Genomic DNA, 14342 nt, shown 5'->3' with positions numbered 1-14342 from the left:
CAAGGGGGGGACATCCCACAGGGGACAACTCTAGAAAGCCCCACGGGGAGGAAACCCATGGGGGACACACCAGTGACCCCACGGGGGACACCCAACAGGGGACCCTCCCTCGATGGCACCTCGTGGAGGACATCCCCGCGGGGGACATCCCAATGACAGCACCCCCCAGGGGACACCCCAACGATGGCACCCCACAGGGGACAACGCAATGGGGGGCGCCCCACGGATGGCCCCCATAGAAGGCACCCCGATAAGGGCCAGCCCCACGACAGCCCCCACGAGGGACAGCCCCAGCGCCGGCCCCCATAGGGGACCCCCCACGCCGAAGCCCCAGGGACCACGCGGAGACCAGGGCTCTCTCCTCCCTCCTTTATTTGCGCGGGGGGGACGGGGGCCGCGGCCCCCCGGGAAGGCAGCGAGGGGACGGGCACGGCGGTGGCACGGCGGTGGCGGCTCTAACACAAGCAGCTCCCCGCGACGCGGGGGGGAGGTTTCTCCCTCGATAGAAACGGGGGCGAAAAGGCACGACATAAATAATAACAGTCTACAGCAGCAGCGCGGGCGGCGGGGGGGCCGGGCGAGCGCCCCATCCGGCCCCCCCGGTCTTTGGTCAGTGCAAGGCAGGCGGCGGGGGGACGAGCGGGGGCCGGCGCTAGGGGCTGCTCCGCTCGTCCCGCAGCTCGTACCTGGGGAGAGCGGGGTGAGCGGGGCACCGACGGGGGGGCACGGACGGGGGGGCACGGACCCACGGCCCCGGGCCAGACCCCCCGGGAACCCCCCAAGGCCTCCCACCTGCCCGGGGGCAGAACATCCCCGGTCCCAGGGCCCAGGACAGATCCCCCCAGCCCTGGGCCAGAGCCCCAGTATGGGGCAGAGATCCCAGTCCCTGGGGCAGATACCCCATCCCTTGTATGGGGCAGAGATCCCAGTCCCTTGTATGGGGCAGAGATCCCATTCCATGGGGCAGATCCCCAATCCCTGGAGCAGATCCCCCATCCTTTGGGGCAGACACCCCCATCCCTTGTATGGGGCAGATACTGCATTCTGTGGGGCAGATCCCTTGTATAGGGCAGATACCCCCATCCCTGGGGCAGGGCAGATACCCCCATCCCTGGGGCAGGGCAGAGACCCCCATCCGTGGGGCAGACCCCCTGCAGGAGTCCGACCTCCCACCCCCGGGGCAGCCCCCCCGGCCCAGCCCCACTCACCAGTGGGCCCCCCCCTCGGACAAGTCCACCTGCGCCAGGTCCAGATGGAGCTGGGGGAGAGCGAGTGCTGAGGGGGGGCAGCCCGGGGGGGGGGGGGGATGCCCGGCCCCCCGCCGCCCCGGCCCCCCCCGTACCTTCCCCAGCGCCTCCTTCTCCCGCGACATGAAGGCCGCCGGGGACTTCACGTGCGCCTCCAGCTTGCGCCGCGCGGCCTCCTCCGGGGACACGTCCCACTCGAACCTGGGGAGAGGGCGCTGCTGGGGGGCGGCGGGGGGGGGGCACGGGGCAGGGCGGCGCCCCCGACCCCCCCCCACCCACCGCTCGTTGAAGTCGGGGTTCAGGGTCTTCCTCTGCACGCCGGTCTTCCTCTTGCTGGCCCGGCTCCTGTCGGGCAGCAGGACGAGGGACACGTAGGGGTCGGGGAGGTCCTTGGAGACCGGCCTCAGCTTCCTGGGGGGGGAGAGGGGGGGGTCAGGCGCCCGAGGGTGCCGAGCCCCCCCGGGGGACGCGGGCGCCCCGTTACCTGCAGGCGTGGACGACGGCCACCAGCTTCCGCTCGTCCGCGTGGTACCAGAGCGTGAGCTGCAGCCGGCCCAGGGGGGCCTCGGGGGGGGCCTCGGGGGGCTCCGCGCGGCTGCGGGGGGAGGTCAGCGCGCCAGGGACCCCCGGCCGGGCGGGGGGGCTCGACCCCGGACCCCCGGCCGGGTGGGGGGGGGTCTCGACCCCGGACCCCTGCCCAGCCGGCTGCATCCCGCCTCCCTGCACAGCCGGGGTTTGCACCTGGACCCCCCCCCACTGCCAGCACCATGCCTGGACCCCCCTTCCCAAGCTGGGGGGGTGCACCCGGATCCCCTCCTTCCCCAGCTGGGGGGGTGCGCCTGGACCCCCCTTCCCAAGCTGGGGGGGTGCACCCGGACCCCCCTTCCCCAGCTGGGGGTCCACCCGAAGCCCCACAGACCCCGCGTGGGGGCTGGCCCCCCCCCGCCCTACCTGTCGGCGGGGGCCAGGCGCTGGCGCAGCTGCCCCCCGCCGCCGCTCTCCTCCTCCCGCCGCGGCTCCGCGTCCTGGGGCTCGGGGTCCCCCCCGCCGCCGGCCGCCACCCCTGAGTGCTGGGACACCAGGACCTGCGGAGGCCGAGCGGGGGGTGAGGGGGGCCCCGGCCGCCCCCCCGCCGCCCCCCCCCCGGCGCCGACACTCACCCCCAGCTGCGCCCGCAGCAGGAGCTGCCCGCCGGGGCCCCCCCCGGCCAGCGGGAACCAGCCGTCCAGGGCCAGCGCCTCCGAGGCCAGCAGCTGCGGCAGCGGCAGGCTGAGGGCCCCCAGCGGCTGCCCCCCCTCGTCCTTCACCTGGGGGCACACGGGCGGCTCAGCCGGGCAGGACCCCGGGGAGGGGGTCCCGGGGATGGGGAGGACCCTGGGGAGGGGGCAGGACCCTGGGGAGGGGGTCCCGGGGACGGGGAGGACCCCCAGAGGCAGGGTCTTGGGGATGGGGCAGGACCCCAGGGACGTGGCAGGACCCCGGGGACAGGCAGGACCCCGGGGAGGGGGTCCCAGAGACGGGGAGGACCCTGGGGAGGGGGTCCGGGGGACGGGCAGGACCCCGGGGATGGGCAGGACCCCGGGGACGGGGCAGGACCCCGGGGAGGGGGTCCCAGAGATGGGGAGGACCCTGGGGAGGGGGTCCGGGGGACGGGCAGGACCCCGGGGATGGGCAGGACCCCGGGGACAGGGCAGGACCCCAGGGAGGGGGGTCCCAGGGACGGGCAGGACCCCGGGGAGGGGGCAGGACCCTGGGGAGGGGGCAGGACCCCGGGGAGGGGGTCCCAGAGATGGGGAAGACCCTGGGGACGGGGTCCGGGGGACGGGCAGGACCCCGGGGATGGGCAGGACCCCGGGGACGGGGCAGGACCCCGGGGAGGGGGGTCCCAGGGACGGGCAGGACCCCGGGGAGGGGGTCCCGGGAATGGGGACCGATACCTGCAGCTCCAGGGACTCCACGTGGGGCCGTTTGATGAGGAAGGAGAAGCCTTCAGCCCACACCGGCTCGGAGCTGGGGGTGCAAGTCTGGGGGGGGGGCAACGAGAGCCGGTGAGAGACCCCCCCCGCCCCGGCAGCGCCCCCCGGCCGGGGCGCCCGGCCCCCCCGCCCCGGCCCCGTCGCCCCCCCCCCCCGCGCTGGCGCCCCTCACCTTGGTCTTGACGGAGACGTCGCGCACGGCGAGGCTGGCGAAGGCGGCGGGCGGCTTGGAGCCCTTGCGGACCTGGGGACGCAGCGGGCTGGGGAGGGGGACGCGGGGCGCCCAGAGCTCCCCCAGCCCCGGGAGCGGGGACGCGGGGGCCCAGGTGTCCGGGCGCCCACTCACCGGGAGGTCGGCGGCCCGGTCCACGAAGACGGAGAGCAGGGCGGCCGAGAGCTCCTCGCCGCGGGCGGGCCGGGCCAGGCTGTTGGCGTGCAGGACCTGGGGGGGGGGGGGGGGCGGGGGGGGGGCTGAGACCCGGCCCGCTCGTGTCGCGCATGGCCCCGCCGTCGGGGCCCCGTTACCTGCTCCAGGAGGGCGGCGCTGGGGCTGGGCGCCAGGCTCTCCAGCCGCACGTGCAGCCGGCCCGACTTCACCTCCTCCAGCGGCAGCCACTGGCGGGGGGGGGGAGAGGGGGGGTGAGACCCCTGCAACCCCCCCCCCCCGCGACCCCCCCCGCCCGGCCCCTCTCCTACCTCGTCCACGAAGCGGCTGCTCAGCACCCGGCGCAGCGGCACCTTGCACCTGCGGGGGGGGGTGGTGAGGGCGGGGGGGGGGGGGGTCACCCCCCTGCACCCCCCCCGCGCCCCCCCGGCACCCACCGGCCCAGGAAATCGTCCTTGTCGATGTCCTTGTCGAAGAGGTCGAACTCCACGTCCTGCCCCGGGACGCTGTCCACCACCACCTGGCCGGGGAGGGGCGGCGGTGGGGGGGCCGCTGCCTCGGTTTCCCCCCGGGGGGGGGACGACGGGGCCCCCCCGCACCCCGCAGACCCCCCCGCACCTCGTAGACCTCGTTCCAGCGGGGGCTGAGCTCCTCCTTGACGACGCGGCTGCGGAAGGTCCTGCCGGCCACCCGCACCTTGGCGTAGGGGTCCGACTTGCCCCGCACCATCCCCTTGAGGAAGGTGTCCTTGGCGACCAGGTCCTCGGCCTCCAGGAGGTGGATCCGCAGCACGTGCTGGGGGGGCACGGGGGGGGCACGGGGGGGGACACGGGTGCGTGGGGCCGGGCTGGAGGGGGACGGAGCTGGGGGCAGCTCCAGGCACGGCCTGGCCCAAGCTCCCCCCCTCCTGCCCCCCAGTCCCCCAGCTCCATCCTGCCCCCCCAGGGCCCCCCCTTATGCCACATCCCACCCTCCCAGCTCCCCTCCAGCAGCCCCAGCACCCCCCATCCTGCCCCCCAGGACCTCTCCAACACCCCCAGGACCTCCATCCGGGCCCCTAGCACCCCCATCCTGCCCCCCCAAGGTCCCCCAGCCCCTCACCTCCATCCGGGCCCCTAGCACCCCCATCCTGCCCCCCCAGGTCCCCCAGCCCCTCACCTCCATCCTGCCCCCCCGGTCCCCCATCCTGCCCCCCCAGGTCCCCCAGCCCCTCACCTCCATCCTGCCCCCCCGGTCCCCCATCCTGCCCCCCCCAGGTCCCCCAGCTCCTCACCTCCATCCTGCCCCCCCGGTCCCCCATCCTGCCCCCCAGGCCTCCCAGCCCCTCACCTCCCCGCTGCCCCCCAGGCCCCCCTGCTTAGACCCCCCCAGCCCCCCCCAGCCCACCTCGGTGCCGAACTGGGGGTCGGGGCTGGCCTTGCTGGGCCGGTCGGCGCTGGGGCCGGCCGCGGCGCCGGGCTGCAGCTCCAGCTGCCCCGGGGGGGCGGGGGGGGGGCCGCCGCCCTCGGGGGCGTCGAGGAAGAGCACCTGCGGGCAGGGCGGTCACGGGGGGGGGGGGGGGGCAGCGGCCGGGCCCCCCCCCCCGCGGTGCCGGGCCCCCGCTCACCCGCAGCAGCAGCGTCAGGTGGAGGCGGCTGCGGGGCCCCGCGCGCTCCAGCGGGAAGGGCTGCCGCAGCGCCAGCCCCGGCGCCTGCAGCAGCCGCGCGAGCTGCACCGACACGGAGCCCAGGCTGCTCTGGCGCGGGTCGTCCTTCACCTGGGGGCGGCACGGGGGGGGTCAGCGGCACGCCGGGCGCGGAAGGGGGGTCCCGGCGCGGCGGGGGGGGGGCACACCTGGATGTCCACGTCCTGGTGCGCCGGGTCGTGCAGGAAGAAGCGGAAAGCGTCTTCCCAGACCGGGGAGGCCGAGTTGTAGACCACCTGGGGCAGAGCGGGTCAGGGACGGCGGGGAGCCCCCCCGGCCCCCCCCCCGGCCGCGCGCCCACCTTGCTCTCCCGCGTGACGTCCTGCACCGACACCTGCACCATGGGGTTGGGCTCCTTCCCGGATTTCTTCAGCTGTGCAGAGACGGGGGGTCAGGGGGACGCAGCCCCCCCACCCCGTCCCAGGACCCCCCCCGGGTGGGACCCCCGCACTCACGGGCAGCTCCTCGGCCCGGTCCAGGTACACGACCAGGATGGCGGCTGACGGGGGGTCGGGTTTGGCCGCGATGCTCCGGTTCCTCTGCAAAACCTGTGGGGGGGGGGAGAAGGGGGGGGGAGAAGGGGGGGGGAGAAGGGGGGGGGAGAAGGGGGGGGGACACCCGCCGGGGCGGCAAGGGGGGCTCAGCCGCCGCGGGACACTCCCCCCACACCGGGGCTGAGCTGAGGCCCCACAAACTCATCTCACCTCGTCCAGCTTGGAGGCGTCGGACATGAGCGTGAGCCACTCCAGGCGCAGGTGGAGCCGGCCCCGGCCGCCGTCCTGCAGCTGGAACCACTGTGGGGGCGGAGGGGTCAGCACAGCCCCCCCGGCACCCCCCACCCCGGCAGCCCCCCCTCCAGCACCCCCGGCCCTGGCACCCACCTCCTCCAGCACCCCCAGCCCCGGCACCCACCTCCTCCAGCACCCGGGCCTTCAGCACCTCCCCCAAGTCCAGCTTCATCCTGGGGGGGGGAAGCAGAGGTGAGCCGACGGGTGGGGGGCAGCCGGGCCCTGGGGTCCGGCCCCCCCTCACCTGCCCAGGAGGTCGTCCTGGTCGGGGTCCTTGTCGAACAGCTCCACCTCGATCTCCTGCCCCGGCACCTCGTGCACGATGAACTGGGGGGGGGGTCAGCGTGGGGGCCCCAGCCAGCGTGGATGGGTTGGGGACACCGTGGGGTCCCCAGAGGGTCCCCATGGCCATCACGACCAGGTTGGGGACACTAGAGGGTCCCCACGGCCACCACAGCCAAGTCGGGGACACCAGGAGGGTCTCCGGGGGGTCCCCCTGGCCAGCACGGCTGGCTGGGGACACGGAGGGGTCCCGCCAGGCTCGGGAGGGGTCTCACCTCGTACACCTCGTCCCAGACGGGGTTGAGGTTGTCGTCGATGACGCGGCTGGTGACGACCTGGGTGCCGACGCGCAGCACGGCGTAGGGGTCCGACTTGCCCTCCACCAGCCCCCGCATGAAGCGGTCCTTGCTCTGCAGGTCCCGGGCGGCCCGCAGGTGCACCCGCACGACGCCCTGCGGGGGGGGGTGAGCGTGGGGCCGCCGGCCCCCCCGGCCCCCCCCCGGCCCCGGCACCCCTTACCCGGGGCAGCGGGTACCGGAGCTGCGCGGCCTCGGGCAGGTCGGGCACCAGCGGCACCAGGAGCCGGTTGGGCAGGACGAGGTAGGAGGCGATGGCGTCCATGATCATGGTGTCCGAGACGGAGCTGGGGGGGCGCACGGTTACGGGGGGGGGGTGGCACAGTCAGGGCCCCCCGGGGATGGTCCCACACACGCCGGGACCCACCTGAGCCCCGGGATGTCCAGCAGGTTGGTCATCCCCGTCCAGTTGATGTCCAAGGTCTTGGGGGGGAGGAGAGGGGTCAGGGAGGGGGCCAGACCCCCCCCCGCCCGCGCGGTCCGGGGGGGTCGGGCCGGCGGGTCCCCGCGGCGGTGGCACTCACCGGGCGGCGGATGAAGAACATGGTGAGGGCGCCCACGATGGGCACGTCGCCCAGCAGCGGCTCCAGGATGATCCGCAGCATCCCGTGGAGCTGGGGGCAGCGCTGAGCCACGGGGGGGGCACAGCCCCACAGCCCCCCCGCTCGGCCCCACACCCCGGGGCGGCTCCGGCTCGGGGGCCCCCATGGCCCCCCCTCACCTGCATCCCCTTCACCCCGGCCTTGCAGAAGAACTTCTTCACCTCCACGTCGATCTGGACGTCACCCACGTAGCTGCGGGCAGGAGACGGGGGGGGGAGGCACGGCCCGTCGTGGCCCCCCCACGCCACCGCCCTGCGCCCCCCACGGCGAGACCCCCCCAAGGTGAGATCCCCCCCCAAGGTGACCCCATCCCACTGCCCTGCATCCCCCCAAGGTGAGACCCCCCCCCCAAGCTGACCCCATCCCACTGTCCCGCACCCCCCAGCCAGACCCCAGCCCCACTGCAGACCCCCCCAGCCCCACTGCAGACCCCCCCACGGCCAGGGGGTGCCTTGGAGGGGCCCGTGCAGGGAGGGAGACCCGGGGGCCCGGCGGAGGGCTGAGCCCCGGCGCCCTCGCCGCACGCATGGGACGCTGGGGGGGTCCCCGCAGCCGGCACACCCCCCCGGCGCCCCTCACCTGATGTTGAGGTCCAGCAGGATCTGCTGCTGGTGGGTGCCGGGGTGCGACCTGACGCCCAGGACCCGCAGCGGCTGCGGGGGACAGCGGTGACGGCGGGGGGCCGGGGACGCGCCCCCCCGGGGTGGGGGGGGGACCCCGGGACGCGCCCCGCCGCGGGGGCACCGCCGGCCCTACCTTCTCGCCCAGGTCCACGCGGGTGAAGGCGAAGGTCTGCAGGTGGCTGTTGGAGGCGCGGACGGCCGGCGCCACCTTCTCCAGCAGCACCTTCTCCATGTAGCGCCCGAAGAAGGGCCAGGCCTGGGCCAGCACCTGGGGGGCGGCGGGTGAGCGGGGCTGGGGGCGCGGGGGGGGGGCCCGGGGGGGCACAGCCTCACCTTGTTCAGCCATTCCGCCCGCTCCACGTCCGGGAAGGTCACCTGCGGCGGAGGGGGGGTCACGGGGGGGGCCTGGCTCGCCCCCCCCCAGCCTCATGCCTCAGTTTCCCCATCCGGGGCCGCGGCAGCCCCGGGGGGTGGGGGGCACCTCCCTCCCCAGCTGTGGGGCAACATCTGGCGGCGGCTCCGGCACCGCAGCCCCGGATGGGGGTCCCGGCCCCAGCGCCCGCCCCGGTGCCCCCCCTTCCCTGCCCCCCCCCCCCGTGAGCACGGCCCTAGGGAGGGCTGCGCCGGCGCAGGCGGGAGCCCGGCCGGAAGGCCCCGAGCTGTAACGGGATGTGGCGGGGGGGGAAGGGGGCGGCCAGGGCAGGGGGGCCAAAACTGGGGTGTCCAAGCAGGGGGTGCGATGCAGTCGGGGGGCCCCAAAGCTGGGGTGCAGTGCAGCTGGGGGGCCCCAAAGCTGGGGTACCCAAGCAGGGGGTGCAATGCAGCTGGGGGGAATCCCAAAGCTGGGGTGCCCAAGCAGAGGGTGCAATGCAGCTGGGGGGTCCCCAAATCTGGGGTGCCCAAGCAGGGGGTGCAATGCAGCTCGGGGGGGTCCCAAAGCCGGGGTGCCCAAGCAGGGGGTGCAACGCAGTTAGGGGGTCCCAAACCCGGGTTGCCCCGAGCGCGGATGGTGCAATGCAGCAGGGGGGAATCCCAAAGCCGGGGTGCCCAAGCAGGGGGTGCAATGCAGCTGGGGGGGGTCCCAAAGCCGGGGTGCCCAAGCAGGGGGTGCAACGCAGTTAGGGGGTCCCAAACCCGGGTTGCCCCGAGCGCGGATGGTGCAATGCAGCAGGGGGGAATCCCAAAGCCGGGGTGTCCAAGCACGGGGTGCAATGCAGCTGGGGGGGGGGTCCCAAAGCCGGGGGGGTCACCAAATCCAGCGTGACCCAAGCAGGGGGTGCAACGCAGTTACGGGGTCCCAAATCCCGGGTGCCCAAGCGGGGATGGTGCGATGCAGCCGGGTGGGGTCCCAAAGCAGGGGTGTCCAAGCAGGGGGTGCAATGCAGCCGGGGGGTCCCCAAATCCGGGGTGCCCCAGGCAGGGGGTGCGATGCAGCCGGGGGGGGTCCCAAAGCAGGGGTGTCCAAGCAGGGGGTGCAATGCAGCCGGGGGGGTCCCCAAATCCGGGGTGCCCCAGGCAGGGGGTGCGATGCAGCCGGGGGGCCCCCAAACCCGGGTTGCCCCGGGCGCGGATGGTGCAATGCAGCTGCCGGGTTAACCCCGGTCCCCGGGGGGGCGGAATAACCCGGCGCCGGGCCCCACCCGCGGGCACGGGCGCGGGCGCGGGCGCGGGCGCGGCGGGGCCCCGCGGCGCCGCTTACCCAGGCCGGCAGCTCCCCGCGGGCGGCGCCCAGCCCGGCGGCGGCGGCGGCGCGCACGGCCGCCTCCTCGTCGCGCTGCAGGCGGGCGGCCAGGCGCAGCCCGCGCTCCCGGGCGCGCCGCCGCCGCCGCCAGCCCGCGTAGAGCGCCAGCGCCAGCAGCACGGCGCCGGCGCCCAGCCCCAGCAGCCCGGCCGCGTAGGCGGGCAGCGCCCACAGCAGCCGCCGCCCCAGGGCGCCCAGCGCCGCCGCCGCCGCCGCGCCCCGCCGCTCCATGGCGCCGCTGCCGCTGCTGCCGCCGCCGCCGCCGCCGCCGCCCCGCCGCGCCCCGCCCCCCGCGCCCCATTGGCCGCCGCCGCGCCCCCGGCCCCGCCCGCCCGCGCCCCATTGGCCGCCGCCGCGCCGCGAGGCCACGCCCACCCGCGCCCCGCTGGGGCCGTGGGGCACGTGGGGACCCCCGGGATGATTCCCCGAGAGGGGACCCCGGGGAAGGGGGGACCCCGGGGAAGGGGGGGTCCCGGGGAGGGGGGGGCCCCTGGGGAAGGGGGGGGCCATGGGGGGTCCCTAGGGATGGGGAACCCGGGATGGAGGGACCCCCGGGAAAGGGGGCATCGGGGGGGGGCACATCCCCAGGGTGGGGACCCCCAGGCAAGGGGGGCTCCCCGGGGTGGGAGGACCCCCCTGGTCAGGTGCTGCCCCCCCAGGGTGTGGGGGGTCCTCGGTCAGGAAGGATCCCAAGGATGGGAGATCCCAGGGAGGGATCCCCGGGGGGGGCTGCTGAGGATGGAGGGGGGTCCTCGGGCAGGGGGGGTCCTCAGGCAGGGGGTCCCTGGGCAGGAGGCATCACCCCCCCCCCCAGCCATCGCGGGTGCCGGTTCCGAATCCGCGTTCCCTGCACCCGGAGCGGAGCGCAGGGGAAGGGAGGGGGCCCGGGGCGGGGGGGGACGGCACCTCGCTCGGGGCCCCCCGGGAAGGAGGCGCCGCCAGCGCCTGGGGCCGGGCCCGGGCTGGGCCCGTCGCGGGGAGAAGCGAAACCGCACGTAGCGCGACGGCCGCCGGCGCGGCGCTTCCTGCGGCCGCATCCCGCAGCCGCCCCGCGTCTCCCGGGCACGTTGTGCGGCTCCTCCCGCGCCGCCGGCCGCGGCCTCCGCAGCGCGGGACGCACAAACGAGCGGAGGGCGAGCGGGAAGCCCAAATCCCCGCGGATTAGGGTCAGATCGCAGCGGCTGGAGATGCGACGGCCGCTGGAAGCGCGTCCTGGGGCCCGGCTCCAGCTTCCCCCCCCCGATCCGATCCGGTCCCGCTCCCCGAGCCGGGAGCAGGCAGCGCGGGCCGGATCCGTCCTCGCCCGCATCCCAGGGAGGCAGCGGCGGGACGAGGCCGGGCGAGGCCGGAGGACGCCCCAGGCCTGCGCCCCCGCGGGAGACCCGGCCTCGGCAGCGCGAATTTGCCCTTTTTAGGAGAGGCCGCCCGGCCGCGGAGGAGGAGCGACGCGGCAGCTGTTCCTGCTGCGCAGCCCCGCGGCTCCGCATTCCTCGGCTCCGGGCTGCCCCGGCGCGCGGCGGCTCCGCAGCCGGCAGGGCCCGGCCACCCCGCGGCTGCTCCCGCGCTGCCGCCGGCCGCGCCCCGGTGCCGGCTCCGACGGTCGTCCGGGACGGGCCCGGGAGGGAGCGCTGCCCCCGGGACGTCCGTCCGCCCCGAGAGCCTTCAAGGAGACCCCGCGGCCCCCAGCGCGTCGGGGGGGACTGTACATAGCTGTTGTTTTTAATAGTCGAAAACTTTACACTGTAATCGGAGAGCTAAAACGCTAGATCAGAAAGTCGGCCGTCCCCGGGGAGCGCTCGCCGCCGCCCCCCGCGCGGCCCGGTCCAGCGGGATCGGCCCAGACAGCGCCGCAAAAGCTGCTCTGGGCCCAAGGGGGGCTTCAGTCCCGGGAAGCAAAACGCAAGACAGAAGGGAGAACAGCGCGAGGGACGCGTCTGGGCACGGGGCTCCGCGGGGGGGGCCTGCCGGGAGCGGGCAGAGCCCCCGGCCCTGGCGGGGTGTGCGGGCCGGCCCGCTGCCCCTGACCCGCCCCGTCCCCAGAAACCTGCCGGGAGCCGCGGCCGTGCGGGAGGCTCGAGGCCTCTGCGCTGGAGCGGGACCAGCAGCCGGCAGCACGGGGCGACTCCGCAGCCGGATCCCGAGCTCGGCGCGGGCACCACGGTCCCCCCCGGGCGCCGCGGGCGGGAGGCAGCGGCCGTCGCGCTCCCCCGGGGGCAGCCAGCCCGGCCTTGTCCCCGTCCCCGCTTGGGTCCTCGCGGGGTCCGGCCGCGCCGCCGGCAGAGTGAGGCCCCGGCAAGGGCGGCGGCAGGGACAGAGGGGCGCGGGGACGAGGGACGGGTGTGGGGACGAGGGACGCACGAAGGCGATGAGGTCGCTGCGTCCTTCAGCTCGCGCACCATTAACCTCCATCCCTGGACACGCCGCCGCTCGGAGGCTCGCACGGGGCTGCTGAGGGTTAACGGTAACTCCGATCATTCCCGCAGGCCGGGAGAGGCCTCCCCCTCTTCCTCCGCCCGCCTCCCCCAAAGCGGAGGTGAAGTCCCCAAGGGTTTTGCAGTTTCACATTTGGATTCGGTTCCAGCTCGCCTCCTTCCCTCGCCCCCCCAAGGAAGGAGCAAATCCAGCCCCGGAGGCGCCTCCCCGGCACGGCGCGGCACGGCACGGCGGGCGGCGCTGGTCCGCGGCGGCACCGAGGCCCCGGCAGCGTCAGTGCGGCATGGCGGTTATCCGCATGCTCTGCGAGGCGATGGGGTACGTCACCATGGGGGTGGTGGCGTGGCTCATGGTGATCCCCCCCAGCGGCTGCGCCATGGACACGGCCACGGGAGCCACCGACACGGCCACGGGAGCCATGGAGACCGGGGGAGCCATGCCCTGCGCAATGGTCTGAGCCAGGGCGGCCGACAGCGGGGTGATCTCGGGGTTCATGGGGGGCGCCGCGTTGGCGGGGGGGGCTGCCTGGGCTCCCGCGGGAGCTACCAAATCCTGCTGGGACACGGGCCGGGGCTGCAGGGCCTGGCTGCTGAGCGTGGTGTGGGTCTGGGCAATGCTGTGGTTGTAGTTGGTGACGGTGCCCACGGTGGGAGCCAGAGTCTGCTCGGTGGCCGTCGCGGTGGAGCTGAGCGTCATGACCTTGGCCTGGTTGCGGAACTGGGCGTTCTGCTCCAGCAGCACCTCGTTCGTGGCCAGCAGGTTGTTGACCTGCTTCTTGAGGTCCTCCACGCGCTTCCGCAGCATGACGTTCTCCTCCTCCAGCAGCCGGTACTCCACCGTCCGCGGGTTGGTGAAGCTGTACTCGTAGGTCTCGAAGTGCAGCCCGTCCACGCGCCGCCGCTTCAGCACGGGGTCGTGGTCGTCGTAGCGGTCGGGGTCGTACAGCGGGTCGTAGGGGTCGTAGCGGCGCACGGTGGTGGCGATGCCCTGGTCCCGCGCGGCAATGCCGCGCGCGTCGTACTCGTAGTCCCGCTGCAGGTGCTGGAACTTGCACTTGGCTCCCCGCTGGCAGTCGCCCTTCAAGAAGTCCCGGCAGATGGGCACCTCCTCCTTGCTGTTGGGCAGGTCGGCAGGCGAGAGGCCCAGCCCCGCGGCCACCTTCTGCCGCAGGCGCGGGGGCAGCTCCCCCGTCTTCTTGTAGCAGTCCTCGTCCTCCTTGGTGCCGTGGATGAAGCGGCAGTTGAGGCGCACGCACTCCTTGTTCTGGAAGTCGTGGCAGAAGATGAACTCGTTCTTGCGGACGCCCAGGTTGGTCACCTCGCTGATGTCGGGGTGCCGGAAGCGGCAGCGCTTGCCCCGCTTGCACACGTTGCGCAGGAAGTCGCGGCAGATGTCGTCCGAGTTGGCGCCCGCCTCATCGCCGCTGTTGCCGTTGTTGTAGCCGTCGCGGTCGGGCATCTTCGCCGCCCCCGCGCCCTCCCGGCCGCCGGGGAACGCAGCCGCTCAGCACCTGCCGGGGCGGGGTGGGGGGTGAACGGGAGGGAGCGGGGAACGGCGCCCGCCGCTCCCGCGGACGACGCGGCCCCGCGGGGGCACCCGGCCGCCCGACACCCCCCCCCCCCGCCGCCAGGGCCGGGTGCCGGCGCTGCGCGAGGCCTGGACGGGCCGGGGGTCCGGCGGCCGCCCCAGCGCACCCGGCTCCGCGGGACCGGCAGGGCGCGGGGGGGTGGGGAAGGGAGAAGCTGCCGCGCCGCCCCGGCACCGGCACCGCCGCTCGGAGCCCGGCCCGCCCCGCGCCCCGCGTCCGCCGGGCGGCCCCGAGCCCCGGCAGACGGGTCGGCGCCCGGGGGAGGCCTGAGGCCGCCCCGCTGCGGGGCCCCCGGGGAGGCGCGGAGCGGCGGGAGCCTCGGGGGGGACCCGGCCGCCCGGGACCTCTGACCTCCGTGACAGCCCCACGTGGGCGGGGACGGCAGGGGCAGCCGGCCCCCCCCGCGGCGCAGCCATGGCAACCGCCCCGCGGGGCCCGCAGCCCCGAGCGCGGCGCCGGCGCTCGGCGGGGCCCGGCCCGGCCCCGGCGGCCTCGCACTCACCCGCTCCGCGGCCTCCGCCGGGTCCTCCAGCGCCAACAATGAGCGGCCCCTTCCGGCCGCCCTTCTGCGCCCGGCAGGAAGCTCTCTATGGTGCTTCCGGCGAGGGCACCGGAAGGAGCCGGCTCTTCCTCCCGG

General features: G+C 75.8%; 2 protein-coding genes across 3 annotated transcripts; both read right to left on the bottom strand.

Annotated features, from left to right (window-relative positions):
* Nucleotides 1-355: 355 nt before the first annotated feature.
* ESYT1 (extended synaptotagmin 1) lies at nt 356-9978 on the bottom strand. 2 transcript variants are annotated; one of them, XM_064498641.1, is made up of 31 exons: nt 9643-9978; nt 8277-8318; nt 8077-8211; nt 7900-7973; nt 7440-7512; nt 7243-7332; nt 7086-7141; nt 6882-7005; nt 6638-6814; nt 6325-6407; nt 6205-6253; nt 5997-6086; nt 5748-5840; nt 5594-5665; nt 5442-5528; nt 5215-5364; nt 4995-5135; nt 4227-4403; nt 4046-4128; nt 3920-3968; nt 3749-3838; nt 3570-3665; nt 3396-3467; nt 3185-3271; nt 2408-2554; nt 2199-2332; nt 1732-1842; nt 1527-1658; nt 1343-1448; nt 1209-1258; nt 356-686 (listed from the first exon to the last, which is right to left on the bottom strand). In XM_064498641.1, the coding sequence occupies exons 1-31, from the start codon at nt 9913-9915 to the stop codon at nt 653-655; spliced, it is 3177 nt and encodes a 1058-aa protein (XP_064354711.1). In that variant the 5' UTR covers nt 9916-9978; the 3' UTR covers nt 356-652. The 2 variants fall into 2 exon arrangements, with proteins under 2 accessions (XP_064354711.1, XP_064354712.1); XM_064498642.1 differs by lacking the exon at nt 1732-1842.
* Nucleotides 9979-11382: 1404 nt separating this feature from the next.
* ZC3H10 (zinc finger CCCH-type containing 10) lies at nt 11383-14288 on the bottom strand. Its single transcript, XM_064498466.1, has 2 exons — nt 14208-14288; nt 11383-13627 (listed from the first exon to the last, which is right to left on the bottom strand). Exon 2 carries the CDS (start codon nt 13573-13575, stop codon nt 12391-12393), a length of 1185 nt encoding a protein of 394 aa, XP_064354536.1. The 5' UTR covers nt 13576-13627; nt 14208-14288; the 3' UTR covers nt 11383-12390.
* Nucleotides 14289-14342: the final 54 nt, after the last annotated feature.

This window comes from Dromaius novaehollandiae, chromosome 28 (assembly GCF_036370855.1).
Source record: "Dromaius novaehollandiae isolate bDroNov1 chromosome 28, bDroNov1.hap1, whole genome shotgun sequence".
Lineage (NCBI taxonomy): Eukaryota > Metazoa > Chordata > Aves > Casuariiformes > Dromaiidae > Dromaius > Dromaius novaehollandiae.
The sequence above is the reverse complement of the archived record's forward strand: the minus strand, read 5'-3'. Positions and strand labels throughout refer to the sequence as shown.

Excerpts from the sequence above, each read along its gene's own strand:
- ESYT1 (XM_064498641.1), bottom strand. The coding sequence starts at position 9,915 with ATGGAGCGGCGGGGCGCGGCGGCGGCGGCGGCGCTGGGCGCCCTGGGG. Across the intron at positions 5,841-5,996 it reads ACGCCTCCAAGCTGGACGAG|GTTTTGCAGAGGAACCGGAG; the intron begins GTGAGATGAGTT and ends CCCCCCCCACAG. Across the intron at positions 687-1,208 it reads TCCGAGGGGGGGGCCCACTG|GTACGAGCTGCGGGACGAGC; the intron begins GTGAGTGGGGCT and ends CGCTCTCCCCAG.
- ZC3H10 (XM_064498466.1), bottom strand. The coding sequence starts at position 13,575 with ATGCCCGACCGCGACGGCTACAACAACGGCAACAGCGGCGATGAGGCG.